Consider the following 21,151-nt stretch of genomic DNA (forward strand, 5'->3'; position numbering starts at 1 on the left):
CCCTATAATTCTACGATTTTAGTTCTTAGAATTTACATTTCTATGATCCTGGTAGTGAATTCTTTGATTTGCGATTCTACCATTGAAGCGCCAATCCGATTCAAAATCGAGATTCTGACAACCTAGCCGCCATTGATAAGGTTTGGTTCACGTATAACTTGGTCCCAGATTATTAGTGGCGGGTGGCACAAGCGGCTAACCACTACTAAAGTAATTGCAGTGGAGAGTTGTCTCCAGATTGTAACTCTATCATCTTGAAATAAAACTCTATTTTCACCTCGTAAAAAATCCAGAGGTAGGCCAGGTTTTTTCACCCGTCATTGTGGCATCCGGCCAGATTAGTACCTGGGCATGTGATTTGACCCCACATGTAAGGAGTTTCCTAGTATTGTTAGCCTGTCGGCATAACCAAGCAATAACGCGGCAACAGCGCCCAGATTTAGGTTAGTCATAGTGGGGAGTAACTTAGACTAGTAACATACATATGTTACTAGTCTATGTTACTACCTTCATAGACTAGCCACAATGGAGAGTAACATACACTAGTAACATACACATATCCCTAGACTATGTTACTATCTTCATACTGGGTAGTAACTTAAGGCTGGTCACAATGGGGAGGAACTTAGGAGTAACATCACACGCTCCAATACAACTTTGCTTATGTGGCACATATTTAATGAAGAGAGAGGTGCTTGTGGTAACTAGCTAAGTTACCGGGACATCACACACTCCAAGAAATAATGAGTCTATAACCTAATAAATACATCGTTGCATGACACTACATAGATGTTTCTACCCACTATGAAGGTAGTAACATAGTCTAGGAAAATGTGTAAGTTACTAGCTTATGTTCCTGCCCATTGTGACCAGCCTAAGTGTGGTAACATGCAAAGATTCATTTATTAAGTTATAGACTCATATTGCATTGGGACATGTGATGTTACAGTAACTAGCTAAGTTACTACAACTACCTCTCTCCTCATTAACTCATTGCCACAGAAGCAAATTTGTTGAGTTGGACTCGATGTTACTGCTGAAGTTACTCCCGCTGTAGCTAGTCATAGTGGGAAGTGTCATAGATGTAGTAACATGCATACATACATTTATTGCTTTGTAGACTCATTTTGCATTGGAAAGCGCTATGTGATGGTAACATATTACTCCATTTATCTCTCTCCTCTTTAATTGCATGACACATCATCTTTTTTGCTTATGTGGCATGTATGTTACTACTTAGGCTGGTTGTAATGGGGAGTATCATATACTAGTATCATGCATATGATACTATTGTATGATACTACCTCCCTAATGCATAGTATCATATATTAGTATCATGTAGTATTCTATTTATTGCCATGCATGACACCAAATAGCATAGCATTTATTATGATACGGTATCATGATATGATACTACACCCTTTCTTTCTTCATTTAATGCTATGACACCTCATTAAAATTGCCTTGTTGGCATGCATGATACTAACTATGATACTGCCATTACGACCAGTCTTATGTTACTCCCACTATGACTGGCCTTATTATTGGCAACGCTATATAAATGTGCATAAATGGTGTGTGTACTCAGTTCTTTTATTGGTGAGGTACGCTTAAAATAAATACAAGCGCATCCGCACGACACAAAATCAGCCGACTTGTAACAAAGACGCGCAGGGAGTCTATCTGGAGTCATCGGACACGACACCATTCGTCGCCCGTCCAGACAAAAGCCTAGCTAGCTTGACGTACTCGCCGTGCCGGCGGTGAGCTAGCGTCACGCAAGACAACGGACCCGGTACGTAGATGGTACGGCACGAACCACAACCTCAGCTACTCTCCCCAACTAGGGCGGTATATACGTTCGCACACGCAGGGCGCATGGGTTGGCACGTACGTACGTACGCTGCATCAACTGGAGCTCGATTTTAAGTTCAGCGTTGCAGCAGCTGCAGCAGCTCTACTTCTGCTCATGTCGAGAGAGAAAAGTACTTCTGCGCCTCCGCTGCATCAACTGGAGGTCAGTTATAGGTCAAGCGTTGCAGCAGCTGCCGGCCGGTAGACATGTAGGTATACGTACGGTTCGTGCCCATGCGTGCATCGTGCTACACTGTGGTACGACCACGTACTGCTCGTCTACTCCTATAGCTAGTGACCTATTGTAATTAAATGACCTCTTTTTAGGGCAGTGTAAGGACTTAGTTTGGTTATCTGCATCATCTTTTACCTCTTTGCATACTTGTTTTAGTTGGATCTGATTGAGCAAATCCAGGTAAAAAAACCAGTATCTATATATCGTTTGGTTGCCTGCATGTAGGCTGACTGCATTACCGAAGCAAATTTTGCATGATGCCCGCATTGGTTGGGCTGATGCAACTACACAATGTTTGGTTGCATGCACTAGACATGATTAAGAGTTAACATCTACACATAACATACAGTGTTACACTAGAGTGCCTCGGCAATTGCAATGGATGGTGATTGCGGCGACGCGTCCGACATGATGAGCATGGAGTCCTGGCAAGCGATCCCGTCGGCGATGCGGCGAACTGGTTGCTAGCGTTGTCGCCGCAGAGAAAGTCTGTGCGGATGGATGAATAGAAGGGCGCTGAGGCAAAGGACGAGAGAGGACAAATGCAGTGTGCGCCATGGTGGCGTTAGTGTGGTAGGTCAAGTAGGACGCGGGAGAGGATGCCGAAAGGAGTGACGCCGGCGACAGCGCCATTGTAGTAGGGTGTGAACAAGCAGGCCGAGAGGGACGACGTCGGCGCTAGCGCCAGTGCAGCGGGACATAGGAGAGTAGGCTGGGAGGAACGACGCCGATGGCCGAACCAGTGTAGCAGGGCGCGGGAGAGGAGGCCGAGAGGAACGACGCTGATGGTGACGCCAGTGCAGCAGGACACGGGAGAGGAGGCAGAGAGGAACAACGTCGACGGCCGCGTCAGGTAGCAGGACACAGGTGAGGAGGCCAAGAGAAACGACGTCGATGTTGACACCAGCGCACCGGGATGAAGGAGAGGAAGCCAAGAGGAACAACGTCGACAATGACGCCAGTGGACACGTGGGACGGGAGATTAAGGAACGTCATTAAAATAGACCTCACATATGCATATGTACCATCACGAGGAAGATGTAGATCTACTCGTCTACGACAAAACAGAACGCGTACAACATGAAAGTAGCATGGAACTGCAAGATGAAGCTACTGGTCAAATAAAATTTCAAACGATCGATCGTGCGCGTCCAATTTGACATATTCGTCTAAAATAATGTGAAACGTGAACATGACATTGAACATTTACAATGAACGAAACTACAAACCAGTCGTCTAAATAAAACCACTACATCGATGTGCTTTTTTTTATGGTAGATTATATTTATTTTAAATCAAAGCAATGTTGTGTAGATTAAAGGAACTAACAAATAGACGAGATTAGGAGTTAATGTATCAGATCCCACAAGGTTGGATCGTTGGAGCCACCCACGTGCGCTTTTGTGCACTGCTCGAGTCTGGCTTGCTGAAAACAACCACTCTTTTTTGCATCAGGCCCGGCCGGGAGGTGTTTGTTCATGCTATGCTAGCCAAACAATCAACACAGCCTACCAAACAGTCCATTTTCATACTACACGGACCTAGTTGGGTTGTATGCGGGCGACCAAACGCGTTATAATTGAGTGCGCGGCGTTGGGCATACTAGCCGCAGCCTGCAGGGCCCAATCATTTCTACGTGGAACCTGCGTAGAGGATACCACAAGACTGGTCAGGCCAAAGGTTATCAACGCACAGAACTAGAATATTTTGGAAAATGAATTGCGCGCTTCTGTTTGCAAAATCTTTGTCTTTGGATAGTAACCACTCCCTAGTAATAGATCGAACAATTCAATGAAATGCCTATGGAGGAAACGAGGTCGAAGAGGAAAAACTTGCAAAATCTCCAGATGAATACACATCAACGCCATAGGTACCCAGGACAGCAAAATGCAATTCACTGCTTGCCCATAGGCTAGAACAATGGTGATGAGAACCAGGATCACCACTGCGGCGTCCTGACACCCTCTCGCGCTGCCTTGCAACACCACCAGTCAACAGAACCTAAACGGAGTATAGAAGTAACCTCCAGTACAGGCTCATGGTAGGTACTGGCGACAAAAGGCTGGCGTGCTGCCGGCGACCTTAGTCAAGGAATTACGCCGCAACAGCACCCAGATTTATTACTGGCAACGCTGAGATCTAGACTGATCTATGAAACATTACATCAACAGCAGTGAACAAGAAGTGACCACAGCGGCATGCATGAACGCAAGTAGAAATTACCGAATTTAGAGTCGATACTTGATATATATATATATAAGTCAGAACATTGAAATAGGATAAGTCAGGATACGAATAGGTTTTTCTTGGTTGTGCAATTTAAAAGATCCTACGACGAGGCAAACCAGATATATACACAGTTGATTGGCACGCCTTATTTACAGGAGGCATTCAGAGCGATTGCCGTGGCAGCCAGCGCCATCTAGAGCAATCCGAAGGTGTTCTCGCCGCTGTAGGTCATGTAGAGGAAGCCGTCCTCGTCCTTGTTCTCCTCATAAATGGCAGACATCAGGGCAGCTGCAAACAGACAGCAACTTTGGTTAGAACATTGGACCATGCAATAAACTACACAAAACCGGCATAAATTAGTTCAGGGAGAGAGTATGTTGCTGCTCCCTACCTGTCGGTGGAAGAGTGTTCTTCACAAAGATGAAGATCGCCTTCTCAGCGCTGAGCTTGATCCGCTTTCGGACAACGTACACGAACTGTCCAACTGTAAGGTCAGCAGGGACCAGGTACCTGTATGGTTGGGTGACTGCTATTAGAATATATAACAGCTGATGGTGGATAATGGCCAATCTCATGCTTTGATGTGACAGGAGACAAAGTATGTGGATTCCAATAGTACTCCCTCCGTTCCCAGATATAAGTCTTTCTAGAGATTCTAACAAGTGACTACATACGAAGCAAAATGAGCGAATCTACACTCTAAAATATGTCTACATACATCCATATGTTGTAGTCCATCTGAAATGTCTAAAAGGTCTTGTATTTAGGAACGGAGGGAGTACATGTTTAAGTAAAAGCCTGTGCAAATGGGGATTCCAATAGTACATATGTAAGTAAAAGCCTGTGCAAATGGTACATATGTAAGTAAAAGCCTGTGCAAATGGTGTACCACACCGGCAAGTACCAACAAAATTTCCAGTGAACACTAACCCCGCTTCAGTACTTGAAACAACTGGAATAAATTGTGTCCACAAAAGACCCACGGGCCACACACAATACCTATTGGTGAATAGTTAGAAATTAATGGCATCAACTACCCTGAGTTATCAGCAGGAACCCGTGACGCAACTATGCTAATTAAAGAACACACGAGAGTAACAGCGTACAGTGGTAATGATTCATACAAGCCTAGAGGACAACCTTAACAACACCAACTGCTAGCTGTTTAAATAGTATGAAATGAAGATGGAGATATTCTAATCTATAGAAAGGTTAAATAGTATGAAATGTTTGAGCAGAACTAACTTTTTCTTGTCGATGTCAGGAATGTCACTCTTCCCAGCCTTCTCAACGATCACCTACATTACATAGATTGTTTTACAGATTAGATCAAACAAATCATGGGTAAGGAACAGTCTATACTGAACAATAATAACAAGGATAAGCTTACAGGAATTCTGTCAGAGTACTTCTCCCTTATGCGGGTAGCCTCCGCCTGCCTCCTCTCTGCAATGCAGTAAACAGCAAAAATCTTATTCTTAACTGACTAAAGGAAATGCATCCTCAGAATAAGTTAATGATCAGGGTTGCAGCAGATAGAACCAGAGTAAATATTACTTCCTCCGTCCCAAAATAAGTGTCTCAACTAACTAAAGTTAAGATACTTATTTTAGGACAGAGGTAGTCTGATATAGAATCAATAATGTTCAAGTAAAACTGTAACTAGTGGATAATCACAAGTGATGGAAATCATATAACTGCTAAAGTAAAGGCGTACAATTAGAGTAAAACATATGTCAATAGCTAATGATTCAATAACCAATGGTCTCTCAATTTCACTGGAGGACCCTTTATCCAGCAAGAAGCAGGATATTAGGCTACCAAAACTCGTAGAAGAAATTCCTCTCAACCAGTGTTCGAGGATAGAACTGTAAGTCCCTATTCTTACACAATGCAACGGAAGGGCCCACAAAATTGTTACAGAAAATAATTGTTACACCAAAGAATCGTTTGCAGTTTATAACTGACCCATCATTTTCGACAATCTTTATGTATTAAAGACCACCATCAACTCCCAGATTAATTTAGAGGATGCACCATGATGATCAGAATCATGATTAGGATTACTTATCCAACTATCAGAGATGTGCATTGCGACCATCAACTCAATCCAGCCACAGAGCTACAAAAAAACAATCACAAGCTCATTTTTGTGTTCTAAGGTGGCCTTTGTTTGAGCTTCGGCTTCTGATTCCGGGATTCTACTCCTCTGAAAATCTGAATCGCAAACAAACAGCCAGCTACCCACCGTAGATTCTAGGAATCGATTCTAAAAGTTAGACTGCGAGGCGTCCCGAAGCGGAAGCTGCGAATTGGATGATTCCCGAGCTGCCACTTACCCCATTAGAAGTATACCTAGTTTTCTCCCCGTTATTACAAGACATATGCCATTACCTGACCTCCGTCCACCGTCGAGCGCAGATAGGAGAGGAGAGCTACCCCGCACATGGCGAATGTATCGGCCACTCCATCTCACCGCCCCCGTCGCCAACTTTGGGTAGGGAACCGGCTGCTCCACTCCTCCCTGACCTCCATCCACCTCTTGCTGCTCTCCATCGATCCAGCCGCCACCCCAGATCTCCGCGTCGGCATCCATGGCTGCTGGATCCGAACACACTCGCGTATCCGACCTCTGCCACAGTGCTACCTCACCACCTCCTGCTCTCCCCGCCACCCCAAGGTCGATCTGCGCTGCCCCAACCACACACCCCCTGTACTGCATCCAAGCCCACGCATGCGTCGTTCCTGCTGATGGCCGGCTCCTTCCTTGCCCCCCCCCCCCAGCAAATCAACATCAACAGCCGGCGTTGCTGCTCTGCTATGCTTCCTGGTGCTACTGCCTCCTAGATCAGCCGACAACAATAGCCAACATTGCTGCTTTGCAATTTTTCAAGACGTTGCTGCTGCTCTATTTTGTAATCGACCAATTGTGGATCCGGGGTCATTGCAGACATTTGACAACACTTTGGTTTTTCTACAGCCTGGTAAACAAACAGCTAGCTTCTGATTCTCAAAATCTACAGCTACAGCCGATTCTCTGGAATCCAAGCCACAGCAGATTTCAGGAATCTGTAGCCCAAACAAAGGGGGCCTAAAAGCTCAGCGTGCTTTGGTTTTAGCTCCCCTCAAAGGAAATTAGCATGCTATTACGCAGATAACTGCTCATCTACCAAATTCCTACGAATCCTTGCAGTTATTCCAATAATTTGCACGGTCAACCACCCAACCCACACAATATTTCGCCATCTACCCCCCAAAAAACGCATAACACAGCAGATAGCACAGCTTCCATAAGACGAGCAACCCTAATTCGACGAAGTTCCATAAGAAAAGAGGGGGGCATGAGAAGACGAGACGAACCGAGCGGGTGCTCCAGCTTGAACGAGCTCTTCGCCATCGATCTACCTTGGTTCCTGCAAACACCGAGCTAAGAGATCAACAACAGAGCCCAGCCACGAAAACACGCGTCGACCGACCGATCGATTCAACCGAATCGGGACGGATAAGGACCCGAGAAAATCCCCACGATGAATCGGGCCGGAACGCCAAATCGATCGGGTCAGATCCCCGATTCGAGGGAAGCCGACGCGGAATCGATCGAGAAGCAGGGCGGATGCTCACCTGGGCCGCGGGATTCGGCGGATTTGGGCGAGGGTTTGCGACGCGGAGGAGGAGGAGGCGGCGGGGAGACGGGGGAACGGGGCGGTGGGTTGGGGAAAGAGTGGGGGAGGGGGTTGGTTAAGTAAAGGGAGGAGGCAAGACCCGCACGAAACGTCACGAAATAGATAACTTTGATTTTTATAAAATGGAAGGGTACGCCTACGTTTCCCCCACGGAAACGGAAACCGACTACCGTGCGCCGGTGGCCATCGACCTCTTTGTTTCAATTCGAATTTGCAAGGGAAAGCAACCTCCGGAATTGACCAACTCCTCCTTCTCTTTGTGTGTAAACTTCTACTAACTTGGAACACTGAGAGTTTGTTTTGTGTTGTGGCACATTTTTTAGGGAAGCCATGTTGAATTGTCTTGTTATTAAACGTGGCTTGTTTGTGCGGCTTCTCGGTGTGCGGTTTTCGGGGCTCAGGTTCCATGGAGCCCAATATTTTAAATTTTTCAAAAATCAGCTTTAAAGGTTTAGAAAAAATACATGTCCGTATAGAGAAAGTATTTGTATGTGTTTACAAATTTGTATGATGAATTACGTTAAGTTGTGAGCTATAAAAACAAAATCAAGGATTTATGGTGTTTAGCAACAAAAAAAATGTTCTTCGGTCTTGCATATTTTGTGCAATGATGTGGCATATTCACGCAAAATTGTTTGTGTTGCTATAAAAAAGAAGACGTTGATTATAAAGCTGGTTATTGGATTCAGATAATTGTTCCTTCGAAACAAACCCTGGCTGATGGGATCAGCTAAAAAGGTTTCGTTTTCCACGTGATCATTTCCCCATGTTACTTATGTAGTCTACTAGAAGCGAAAGAACGCGTAAAATGAGCCTACCTCAGATGGTTAGGTTCTTTGTGGTGGAATCAGCCCATCAGGGTTTAACTCATACAACTTGGCATTGGTACTCGCGTTTTCCTGTATTTTTTTCAAACTTTTCGGTGATATTCATTTAGTGGGAAGAGATGTTCCCGTTGACTACGGAGGCACTTGTGTTGACTTTATCAATCTCAAAATGATATGTCAACTCGTTCTCTCGAGGATGCTTATAGAGGTAGGGTGTGTGCGCGTGTGTTCATAAGGGTGAGTCTATGTACGTATGTATGAGCATCAGCGTCTATACTGTGTAAAAAAAAGTGAAAGCATGCTCACTACACCCTTTTTTGTTGATTGCTATGTAATTCGTTTAAAGGTTTTTTTTGCTTATTGTGTAGTTCAATGCATCACCTGGATATCCATATCGCTGCCTTTCATTGCCATTTTCAAAAGCTCTGACTAAATTAACAATGTGGCATGCAAAAACGAATCTTACAACCACCAAAAAGTAAGCTTCTATTGCATCTTTAGGTACAGGCGTATGCGATGCAACTGAAGAAAAAGATAGCACAATGCCAACAATGAGAGACCAAAGTCAAAAGAGAAGTTGAATCAACTGTCACAACATGAACTAATGAAAGTTCAATTTAAGCTTGAACCAAGTATATGTAAGTGTGCAAAGAAGTTGCATTGCCATGACCTGTTTGAAAAATTACAAGGGCAAGTGCACTAAGTAACACAACATGGATTCAAATTACCGCAAAAAAGAGCAAATAATTATAGCAACTATTACCAAACACAAAGCAAGCAGAACCAACCATATGCACACAATTAATCATGCAAGAGTTTGCATTTACATAACTCGTTTACAATTGCAGGTGCAAGTCTCTGTCTAAAGTTGCAGTGAAGTATGAATCTAGTTATATCACCTAACCATCATAGACTTAAATTTAGAAGAAAAATAAAAAAAGTATATTAAGTAGTTCCTCAACCTAAAAAAAAAGTGGTATAGGAATACATTTAAAGCCTCAAAGAAATGCCCTATGGATATATCAATACATTGCCTGCATAGTTGAGAAGCAACCATTTTTAATTTAGCCCCTAATAAAAATATACTACCTATTTAACTACATACTCCTCACTTTACCTATGTAGTAATGTTGTAGCTTCGGCCAAACACTTTTGGGCTTAGAGATGACATGGTTTAAAGTGGATAAGATTGTTAGGCACGAGCATATGTCACATACCGAAAAATTATGGTACATATCATCCAGGCCCTGCTAACTCCTAAGACCTTGTACAATGCTAGATGCTTAGGGATGTGCTTAGAAAAATAAACCAAAATTTTCTAAAGCACCAGTGCCTATTTGTAAAGAAGAGACACCTAATTAAGTGTCTATCCTGTACAAATAAGCACCGGTGCTTGAGGAAAGTCTAGTTTTTTTCTCTAAGCACCTTGCATTGTACAAGGCCTAAAAAGTGCATGAAAATGAATTCATTTAGTAGTATCCGGCTATTTCATGCACCAAGCACAAAGCCAAATCATGTCGAACCAATAAAAAAAATCAACTTCCTGACATAAACACACCACAATAATCTCATCGAGATCATACAAAATTCAAATTCTATGCACACTCATCCCGCACGTAGGACCAAAGAGAAACATAGATAAAAACAACCATGTATTTTTTTCGGATAAAAAGCAACTATGATTTTGCTTTGAGACCGAACACAATCTACTTTAAAAAAAGAATCAGCCCGAGTTAGACCGGGGGAGGATGGGATGCATACCGTGATGAGTTTGAGGAAGGTAGTTCAAGTGCCGCTGCAGCGTGTCCTAGACGGTGGTGTGACTCACGGCCAGGCCTTGGCGGTCTCCCACAGCTCGCGTGTCGCCTGTTGCTGCAAGCCCCGTATGGAGTGTCTTGTAAAATGTTGTTTGCTCCAGAAAGCACGTGAAGTTGACATATAAATTTTCCTACGTCATGCTCCCTCCGTCCCATAGGAAGTATTTCTTTACAATGGGAGTACATTTGATTAAAATTTTGTGGAGCAGTCATTATTGGCTGAAGTCCGTTTTCTGAAAAAATTCGTGGAACAGTCATTCTGCCGGAAAAAAAACCGAGTGGATAGTACAACGAAAACAATCCCACCAATTTCTAAAAAAAAAAGAAGAAGAAAAAAAATAATCCCACCAAGCTCGTCTTCCCTCCGCCTCCCGGTGTCTCCTCCCGCGATCCCCTTCCCCTTCCCCGCCGGCCGCCGCGCCGCCTCCCGCAGCTCCCAGCACGCCGCTACCTCCGACCACGGGCGCGATGCTCCCCCCATCGCCAGTGCCGCCTCCCTCATCCGCTCTTCAGCTCCCAGTCGTCGAGCCGTACGCCGCAGGTAACCGCCGGTCAGCTCGATCATGGCAACCGCCGAACGTGCAGCAAGTCGGGGTGGTTACCTCCTCCACCACTACAAAGAGGTACTGCGAACTCCTGCCTCACGTCCTCCTCACTTGCCTCTTTTTTTTATCTCATCTTGCCTCCCTTGCTCCCGTCCAGCGGCCGGAGCCCGCCGACCTGCCTTACCCTTGGCGTGGGCGAGGCACGCGCAGCTCCGGGACTGGATTCGCACAACGCTCGCGGCGCCCGAGGCCAACTCCATTGCCGCCAGCGGGCTCCAAGCTGAGCTGATCCGGCGCCGTGCTGCTCGCGGTTCCGCACGGTGCCGCGTGGTAAGTGGAGCTCCGATCATTTAATTTCTTGATCTGCAGCAACCAATACATTCTCTCGAAAAGAGAGAGCAGAAATGTATATCCTGAACTACAACCATTTAGTATTGTAGTACATGACAAGTTAAGCATAAGAATGTAACATAATATGGCTTTATTTTTGGCACAAGTCTGGCCTCTTATGCTCACTGTATGAACCGTGATGAAAAGTAGTGCTCGTTCACTAGAGAGCTAAATATCTGTCAAAATACCTGTGAAACAAGATTTTAAAGACTTCCAATATCTGAACATCAAGCTGAGCTGCTGTTGTATTCTTTACTCTGTCAATTGTCTGAATGCAGAGAAACAAACACATGAGAAAAGTAAGAGACTAAGAATCCTACAAATACCATATTCAGGTTGGCCACAATGACAGCATAAGGAATTTGCCACAGCTTATTACTCTCTCCGTTCACAAATATAAGATGTTTTGAATATTTCAATACAGACTATATACGTACTGAAATGAGTCTATATAACTCTATATACATCGGATTCATAAAAAAGTTTGAACATCTTATATTTGTGAACGTAGGAAGTAATATGTTTTTTTGCAACTAAAGTTTGCATAAGAGCCAAGGGGGCGTACTGTACTGTGAGACTCGCCTCTTGTGCATCCTTTTGATACAAAGATGCCACAATAACATGAACTTGGTTGGTGTTATAATCATTAGCAGCTAGAAATTCAGAAGCTGGCCGGCACTCTTCCAGCTCTAAGAAATTAAACCATTGTTCCTACTTTATCCTTGCTGCCATTAATTTCACATTCGCTTACTCTTCCTATCTTTAGACATATCTCAGTGGCATTAGGATCTCCACGGGGTGCACTAGCTATATAAGTCAAGGGATCAATTATCATATCTAATGTAGGAGTATCACCTGCTCCTATTTGTAAAGGAAGGTGTCATATGTTTCAGAAAAAAAGTATATCAAATAAACCTTGTCTTTAAAAGCATGATTTGGTGAGGGGTGCTAAAAGGCAAAGTAAATCTGTATCTTTTATATAAAATGCATTACGTCGGGTCACATATGTTAATTAAGGTATGTTTATATGGTCATAAAATAGCCGCCAAATATTAATGCCAGAACAGTGGGGTTAAAACATAATCCACTAATAATAGATATAAATCGTACTCAGATCGATATGCCTAAATGATAAAGCAGAGTATGCTTTAAACTTGAGTGATTCAGATTGATATGTTAATAATATTATTAGCATGGACTTGTAAATGTCTATTGAGGACTTTGCCTAAATGATATTCTGATCTTCCTAATTCTCTTTGGGGTAGCAGGGCAAGGTTGAGGTGTGCATGATCATATTCATCCTATTCTGCATGAGCCAGTCCTCCAAAAAGGTGAGTGCAAGATCTCTTGTGGTTTTTGTTGCCAGTCATAGAAAACAAAATATATGTGCATGATCCTCAACCACTGCTATATCATAATTAGTGACAATAAAATGGCCAACACAGTTAGCACACTCAAGAAATTATGCAACAACTTATAATCAAGTAATCTACCAATTGATTCCCTGGTCATGGAGCCTACCCCAACTTGTTTGGGACTAAAGGCTTTGTTGTTGTTGTTGTTGCTGACTATGCAGTAAGTAGTAGCATATCACTACGTGAAATTACGCTACACTGCTACAAGGGATGTTGACTAACATATTATGTTTCTACTTTCTGCACAAGTGATGATGAAACTTCTCTTGAAAAGCTAGCATACAAGGCAATTGAATATTGGGCTTCAGACTCACATGCAGCTAGGAATATCAAAGTAGAATTGACCTGACATTGTTGCTATGGCTGAGATAGGAACTAGGAAGCATGCAGTTTGGATTGGAGCGGAAAAACGTAGTAAAGTGTGGTTGCATCCGAATAGTATGTTTCCAACGTGTGGTTATAAAGAGTAGTATTACTCTGTTGATTAAATTACTTGCACAGTATGTTTCCAAAAATTTGTATTATTATCTTACAGTTTGGTTGGTTGTCAGGGTGTATGTTGATCATAAGAGGGGTAGAAGTTAAATATAATCTCCACAAATTCGGATTATGACTTTAGTTATCTTTCACAACAGGTTTGTATTCTAAGGCAACTCATGGACATTCAACTAGTCTTCTCAATTTCTTAGAATTTTTGAGATCTCTCATGCAATTGAGAATAGAGTATGATTCTTGATTTATTAATTAGTTTATTGTATAGGTTTGATCAATTGATTGAATTTTAAGGAGCAATTTTGCAATTGAGATGATATCACTATGAATAACAATTTACAGTTTCATTGTCGGTGTCGTGAACTTTATGTGTTAAATTGTTGCATTAGAGAAAACAATTGACTCCTCATACCCATGTCAGACATCCTGGTTCCTGCGTTGCTGAGGTCACGGGTGAGGAGCTAGCTAGCTAGCTAAGTCGATCATGGAGGTGTGGCCGCCGCTGCTGGTTGTTATCTTCACGCTCTATGTTGTCTCTCCCTGCTGCGGCCTTGAGGCCGTGGCTAAGAACGTGACTGTGGCACAACTACTGCCGATTTCGTCGTACCATGGGGGTTTGGCTACCTACAATGCCAAGAACTTCGGCGCTGAAGGCAACGGCACCAACGACGATACCAAAGTACGTATCCAGTTCCTCAATAGATTGCTTGGTTGGTGTTCTAATTTGTTTCTTTCTTTGTTGTCGCGCTCGAACTATGTTGTAATCGATCGCTACCTTGGTGTTGGTGTGCAGGCGTTGATGGCAGCATGGAAGGCAGCGTGTGGTGCATATGGCACGGTGACGCTGTTGATCCCGCCGGGGACGTACTACATTGGGCCGACGAAGTTCCATGGTCCCTGCAAAGCCTCCGCCATCACCTTCTTGCTCCAGGCAAGCAGTTGTGCAGTTATAAGATTGCAGTGCAAGCACGACACGACAGGGAAAAAGGGGAGTCATTTTATATGCTTGTGCAGGGGACGCTCAAGGCGGCGACGGATCTGAGGCGTTTTGGCAACGACTGGATCGAGTTCGGGTGGGTGAAAGACCTCACTGTGGCCGGACAGAACAATGCCATCATCAATGGCCAGGGCGCCGCCTCCTGGCCCTTCAACAAGTGTCCCTTCCAAAAGGACTGCAAAGTCCTCCCCACTGTGAGTATCCATCCGATTTCGTTACACATAACTGGAATATCATCTTGCACTTGATCACTTCACCGGCAGTCACTAAGTATGTGACGATCCACATGTCTAAATTGATGGAGTGCAGAGCGTGCTGTTCGTGAACAATCAGAACACGGTGGTGCGCGACATCACGTCGGTAAACAGCAAGTTCTTCCACATCGCACTGCTGCAGAGTAAGAATATGAAGTTGATCAACATCCAGATCAACGCGCCGGAGAACAGCCCAAACACAGATGGCATCCACATCGAGCGAAGCACGGGTGTGGTGATTTCCGACACCCATATCAGCACAGGAGATGACTGCATCTCCATCGGCCAGGGGAGCGACAACATCGACATCGCCCGCGTCCACTGTGGCCCGGGGCACGGCATGAGCGTCGGCAGCCTTGGACGGTACGTGGACGAGGGCGACGTCACCCGCGTCCACGTCAGGAACATGACCTTCGTGGGCACCATGAACGGCGTCCGGATCAAGACGTGGGAGAACTCCCCTACCAAGAGCCTCGCCGCGCACATGCTGTTCGAGAACATGATCATGAAGGACGTGCAGAACCCCATCATCATCGACCAGAAGTACTGCCCTTACTACGACTGCGAACACAAGCACGTCTCCGGGGTCACCCTCAAGGACATCACGTTCAAGAACATCAAGGGGACGTCGTCGACGCCGGTGGCCGTGCGGCTCCGGTGCGGCGTGCCGTGCCAGGGCGTCGTGCTGCAGGACGTGGACCTGAAGTACATGGGAGAGGGAGGGTCCTCGTCGAAGTGCGAGAACGCCATGGCCACGTACGTTGGCTACCAGCACCCAGAGCCATGCGCCTAGTCGGCCGATTTGATTCTGGTGGATGCTGGTGCGACCTCAATTTAGTTCTCCTTTACTTCTTTTCCTGTTGCTTCGAATGTTTTGTGTGTGTGCGGCATTAGGGAGCCGCCAATTGCTGGCGTCTACGCCTCTACGGAGTACTTGCCTAGCTGCTCAATCAGAGAACTCGATCGTCTGACAAGTGGGCTCTGTGCTTATGTTGACGATCAGTGTGCTTATGTGGACGATCAGTGTGCTTATGTTCACCACTGTGCTTTGTGCTCGAAATCGGGAATCTGTTATTGTAGCTCCGCACTGTAGTGACGCATCCTGGAATCTGACGGCTTGAGGTTGGCTAAGTCGGCGCTACCTCGAGCCGTCAGATGCCCCCTGACTTGGCGTGGCCAAGTCAACATTTTTTGACAAAGAAAATATATTAATATCGTGAAGATATCAATTACATCAGCAGCACTAACCATCATCCAAGACAACACCCGTAATACAAAAAAGGTTCTCCAAAAGCAACGCCTCTAAGAAGGAAACAATGCACAAGCGTTGTCGTTGCCCGATCAAAGATCTTGGGTTTTCACCTGGAGAAATATTGAGTTTATCCAAGAACAATGCCTTCAACAATGTCATTGCCAAGTACAACTAATAAAGGCCAGACCTTGAATTTTCACCTTGGGAATCAAGACTTGGTACTCGAGGAGCACCATAAAAAATGCAGTCCTCCAGTGTTGCCGCCCCCGCTTGCTGAGGCCGCAGTTGAAGTCACCAACACAATGAGCAGTGGATCATCGTCTTCTCCTCATCTATAGTGAGTACTCCCTGGGACATCCAGTGATAGTAGACGACCTCGACTCAACACGAGCATGCGAGATAACACCTTCAGAGCCTACTGATGTTCAACCACGACCGCCTTGAATCCCCATGTCCACACCTTGAAAAATCAGGGCCATGGTGGTGCCAATGCCGATGTTTCCAAGGTGGCGACAATCTGTTGTTGACAATCACCAAACACCCGAGCACACAACCTTCTATAGCGTCGGCGATGCATCTGCATCAGAGGCGCGCCGTGGCGGATCAGTAGACAGGAGGCGGTGTCCTTGGGTAGCACGAGCAGACCGGACCTTGTGATGGCGCCACTAGGTCCGGTTGGGTCGACACAGCCACACTTGGGACCGTGGAGATTCAATGGTGACATGGTCATGCAGTCTTAGAGGGGATCACCGATGCGATCTTGGGTCACGGGTCAAGGAAGGGGAAGCAACGAGAGTCGCCGGCGTCCCGCGGACGCACCGCACACCAGCAGCCTCCCATCGTCGTCTTCCAGCACAACCCGTCGCACGCCGCCGTTCCAGAAACCCCGACCTTGGCCTCCATCGCCCCACATGAAGTAGGCCTACCCTAGAAAAAAGGAACCCCGCCACCCTTCGGTAGCGGGCTCACCACCACCACGGCTCAAGCCGGGTGGCAGCGGCGGAGAAGAGATCCGATGTGGAGTGTGCTGGCGGCGGCGCTAGGGTTCGTCCCTAGCGTCGCCTGGGGAGTGACGTGAGGGACGCTTGAACCATTTTCCTTAAAATTGGGGGAGAATTTTACTTCCCCGCCCTCTGCACCAACTAGGAATTTCACGCTGAGTCAACATATCCAGGTACACGAAGTGCAAGTAGAATATGTCTCTATACTTTTCTTTTGAACATAGTACAGACACAAGCGCCCACAGATATGCGCATACACTCACCTCTATGAATACACACACATACCCTGCCCCTATGAGCACCTCCAAGAGACTAAGCCGGCATATCCAGCTCCTCCAAGAACGATCGCGGCTGAAAACGATCGCGGCTGTTGAGCTTCCACGATATCCAGCTCCTCCAAGAACCGCCTGATAAAGCTCATGGTCGACAGTGGGCTTTGAAACTCATCCTCATGGATTGCTTTCCGTCGAGCCCACCAAATCGCCCACATTGTCACTAGAACACGCGTTAAATCCTGCTGGCTTGTTGTTTCAAACAACCAGAACAACCACAGCCGTGCGTCGGCGTTCTGGTTTGATATCACATGTTCCAAAAGCTCATCATCACCCAGGGCCCATACGCATCTAGCCATGCGGCAGCTCAGCAGGGAGTGACGCCAGATATCCTCCTCGGCTCCACAAATCGAGCACGCCGGTGTATCCGCCATATTCCTCTCATGTCGAACAAGCCCCGTAGGGATCGACGTGTGGGCTAACCTCCATACGAACACCCTGATCTTGGAAGGAACCCGCACTTTCCAGAGCTGCGACCAAGAACTCTTATCTGCTGCAATATTTGAGTGCCCCGGTCGGTGGTCGAGCCAGTCCTCCCTCTGAGTCTTGACTGTAGATATCATTCGGTAAGCCGATCGAACCGAGAAGACTCCCCTCTTATCATAGTGCCAGGCCCAAAAATCTTCCTGAATCCGAGTGCTCAATGGTATGTTCATAATAACTTCAACATCGGGAGCAATAAAGTGTTCCATGATCACATGCTTATTCCATGACCTGCTGGTGGGGTCAATCAGATCCGAAACTAGGTTTGGCGGATTGGCCGACCGTGCACATATCGATCGAAGTTTGTAGTCTCTCGGGAGCCAGTTATCTTGCCATATGTTTGTGTGTGTTCCCGATCCAATGCGCTTGATGAGCCCTTGTGCTAGCACGTCCCTCCCCTCTAATATAGAGCGCCAGACCTGGGACGGACCTGCACCCAAAACAACATCCAAAAGATGACAGTCTAGAAAGTACCTGGCTTTTAGAACGCGAGCACTGAGCAAAGCCGGGTCCTGTAGAAGCCTCCAAGCTTGGCGTGCAAGTAATGCTAGGTTAAACAACTCCAAATCCCTGAAGCCCAACCCTCCCATGAACTTGGGTTTGTACATAGTTTTCCATGACACCCAGGCAGTTTTTCGCTGGCCATTCTTGCTCCCCCACCAGACTTCCTGATGATACCATTGATATGCTCACACAAGCCCCTTGGCAATTTAAAGCATGGCATAGAATACGTGGGAATGGACTGGGCCACGGACTTAATAAGTACCTCTTTCCCAGCAGACGACAAGCACTTCTCCATCCACCCTTGCACCTTCTTCCAAATTCTATCTTTCAAATATTTAAACGACCCTTCTTTTGCTCCCCCCACATCCGATGGCAAGCCTAGATATTTCTCTGACAATGATTCATTGTGAACAGAAAGTATGTTCTTGATGGAATTTCGAGCATCATTTGGTACTCCTTTACTAAAGAAAATGGATGACTTATCCATGTTTACCCTCTGACCCGAGGCATTGCAATAGATCCTTAGTAACTCCTCAATCTGAGTTGCGCTCGCATCAGTTGCTTCAAAGAAAAGCAAACCGTCGTCTGCAAATAGCAGATGATTAACTTCAGGTGCATTCGGCGCGACTGTGATTCCACATACTCCTGCGCCGGCTTTCAACAGACATGAAAGCCCTTCTGCTGCTAGCAGGAACAAATATGGCGAGCTAGGATCACCCTGATGCAAGCCTCGAGAGGGCTTAAACCCATCCAGACTCCTTCCATTAAAGAGAACTGAAAAGGAGACCGATGTCACACATCTCATGACCGTATCAGTAAAACGGGGACTAAAGCCCATCTTTATCATCACAGCTCGCAAGTAAGACCACTCCAAGTGATCATACGCTTTCATCATATCCAACTTTAAAGCACAGTATCTGTTTCCCTTCACCCGCCTAGTTTTCATGTAATGTAGACATTCATAGGCTGTGATGAAGTTATCTGTGATGAGACGACCAGGAACAAAAGCCGACTGCTCTTCGGAAATGATCTCAGGGAGGATTACTTTCAGCCTGTTTGCTAAGACCTTCGAAGCGATCTTATAGATCACATTGCAAAGAATTATCGGCCGAAATTGTCCTAAAACTTTTGGACTTGCTATCTTGGGGATTAAAATGATGAACGTATTGTTGATCTCCTCCGGTGAGTCCACACCATCAAGCACTCTGATGATCATCCTTGTTACTTCATCACCACATAAGTCCCAATGTTTCTGAAAACAATGTGTTGGGAAACCGTCCGGCCCTGGTGCTTTAGTTGGGAACATTTGAAACAGAGCTTCCTTAACCTCATCCTTACTATATGTTGCATTCAGGCGGGCATTCATATTGCCATCCACCCTCACCGGTATGTGCGATAACACCTCTTCCATACCTATTGTTCCTTCTGACGTGTACAGATTTGAATAAAAGTTCGTGGCCATGTCCACGAGTTCGACCGGATCAGTGCACGTAGTTCCGTCATTACGGTCCAACTAGGTTATACTGTTTTTGGCCCGCCGAGCACTAGCCTTCCTCTAGAAAAATTTGGTGTTACTATCACCCTCGGACAACCATGAAATGCACGACCGCTGTCTGGCCATGATTTCCTCTCTGTACGCCAATTCCACCATTTGATCCTCGACCCAGCGTTCCTCGTCGCTGGGCCCCGTACGCAACGGGTCTGCACGCAACGTTGCGAGTTGCCGGCGTAGCAGCCGTAGCTCCTTACGGACCGACCCAAAGGTGATTCGTCCCCACCTGGATAAGGAGGTGGCCACTGCCTGAAGTTTGTTAGACAATTCAGTCACCGAAGAGGCTGGGCCATCACTTCTCCATGCATCTTCTACAATACCGTTAAAACTGAAGGAAATATGCCCTAAAGGCAATAATAAAGTTATTATTTATTTCCTTATATCATGATAAATGTTTATTATTCATGCTAGAATTGTATTAACCGGAAACATAATACATGTGTGAATACATAAACAAAAACAGAGAGTCACTAGTATGCTTCTACTTGACTAGCTCATTAATCAAAGATGGTTATGTTTCCTAACCATAGACATGAGTTGTCATTTGATTAACGGGATCACATCATTAGGAGAATGATGTGATTGACTTGACCCATTCCGTTAGCTTAGCACTTGATCGTTTAGTTTGTTGCTATTGCTTTCTTCATAACTTATACATGTTCCTATGACTATGAGATTATGCAACTCCCGTTTACCGGAGGAACACTTTGTGTGCTACCAAACGTCACAATGTAACTGGGTGATTATAAAGGTGCTCTACAGGTGTCTCCGAAGGTACTTGTTGGGTTGGCGTATTTCGAGATTAGGATTTGTCACTTCGATTGTCGGAGAGGTATCTCTGGGCCCTCTCGGTAATGCACATCACTCAAGCCTTGCAAGCATTGCAACTAATAAGTTAGTTGCAAGATGATGTATTACGGAACGAGTAAAGAGACTTGCCGGTAACGAGATTGAACTAGGTATTGAGATACCGACGATCGAATCTCGGGCAAGTAACATACCGATGACAAAGGGAACAACGTATGTTGTTATGCGGTCTGACCGATAAAGATCTTCGTAGAATATGTAGGAGCCAATATGAGCATCCAGGTTCCGCTATTGATTATTGACCGAAGACGTGTCTCGGTTATGGCTACATAGTTCTCGAACCCGTAGGGTCCGCACGCTTAAAGTTCGATGACGATCGTAATTAGGGTTTTTGTGTTTTGATGTACCGAAGGTTGTTCGGAGTCCCGGATGTGATCACGGACATGACGAGGAGTCTCGAAATGGTCGAGACATAAAGATTG

At 45.6% G+C, this 21,151-nt stretch overlaps 2 protein-coding genes across 4 annotated transcripts; one reads left to right on the top strand and one right to left on the bottom strand.

Annotated features, from left to right (window-relative positions):
• Positions 1-4,308: 4,308 nt before the first annotated feature.
• Positions 4,309-8,095, bottom strand: LOC125539761 (autophagy-related protein 8C). The gene is made up of 6 exons (XM_048703269.2): positions 7,940-8,095; positions 7,679-7,731; positions 5,709-5,764; positions 5,564-5,616; positions 4,710-4,828; positions 4,309-4,606 (listed from the first exon to the last, which is right to left on the bottom strand). The coding sequence occupies exons 2-6, from the start codon at positions 7,713-7,715 to the stop codon at positions 4,512-4,514; spliced, it is 360 nt and encodes a 119-aa protein (XP_048559226.1). The 5' UTR covers positions 7,716-7,731; positions 7,940-8,095; the 3' UTR covers positions 4,309-4,511.
• Positions 8,096-10,982: 2,887 nt separating this feature from the next.
• On the top strand, positions 10,983-15,798 carry LOC125539763 (exopolygalacturonase-like). 3 transcript variants are annotated; one of them, XM_048703270.2, is made up of 8 exons: positions 10,983-11,268; positions 11,348-11,520; positions 12,849-12,911; positions 13,547-13,630; positions 13,909-14,166; positions 14,281-14,418; positions 14,502-14,678; positions 14,794-15,798. In XM_048703270.2, exons 5-8 carry the CDS (start codon positions 13,972-13,974, stop codon positions 15,529-15,531), a joined length of 1,248 nt encoding a protein of 415 aa, XP_048559227.2. In that variant the 5' UTR covers positions 10,983-11,268; positions 11,348-11,520; positions 12,849-12,911; positions 13,547-13,630; positions 13,909-13,971; the 3' UTR covers positions 15,532-15,798. The 3 variants fall into 3 exon arrangements, with proteins under 3 accessions (XP_048559227.2, XP_048559228.2, XP_048559229.2); XM_048703271.2 differs by lacking the exon at positions 13,547-13,630; XM_048703272.2 differs by lacking the exons at positions 10,983-11,268; positions 11,348-11,520; positions 12,849-12,911; positions 13,547-13,630 and having other exon boundaries at positions 14,028-14,166; positions 14,789-15,798.
• Positions 15,799-21,151: the final 5,353 nt, after the last annotated feature.

Source organism: Triticum urartu, chromosome 2A (assembly GCF_056163025.1).
Source record: "Triticum urartu cultivar PI428250 chromosome 2A, HENAU_Tu73, whole genome shotgun sequence".
Lineage (NCBI taxonomy): Eukaryota > Viridiplantae > Streptophyta > Magnoliopsida > Poales > Poaceae > Triticum > Triticum urartu.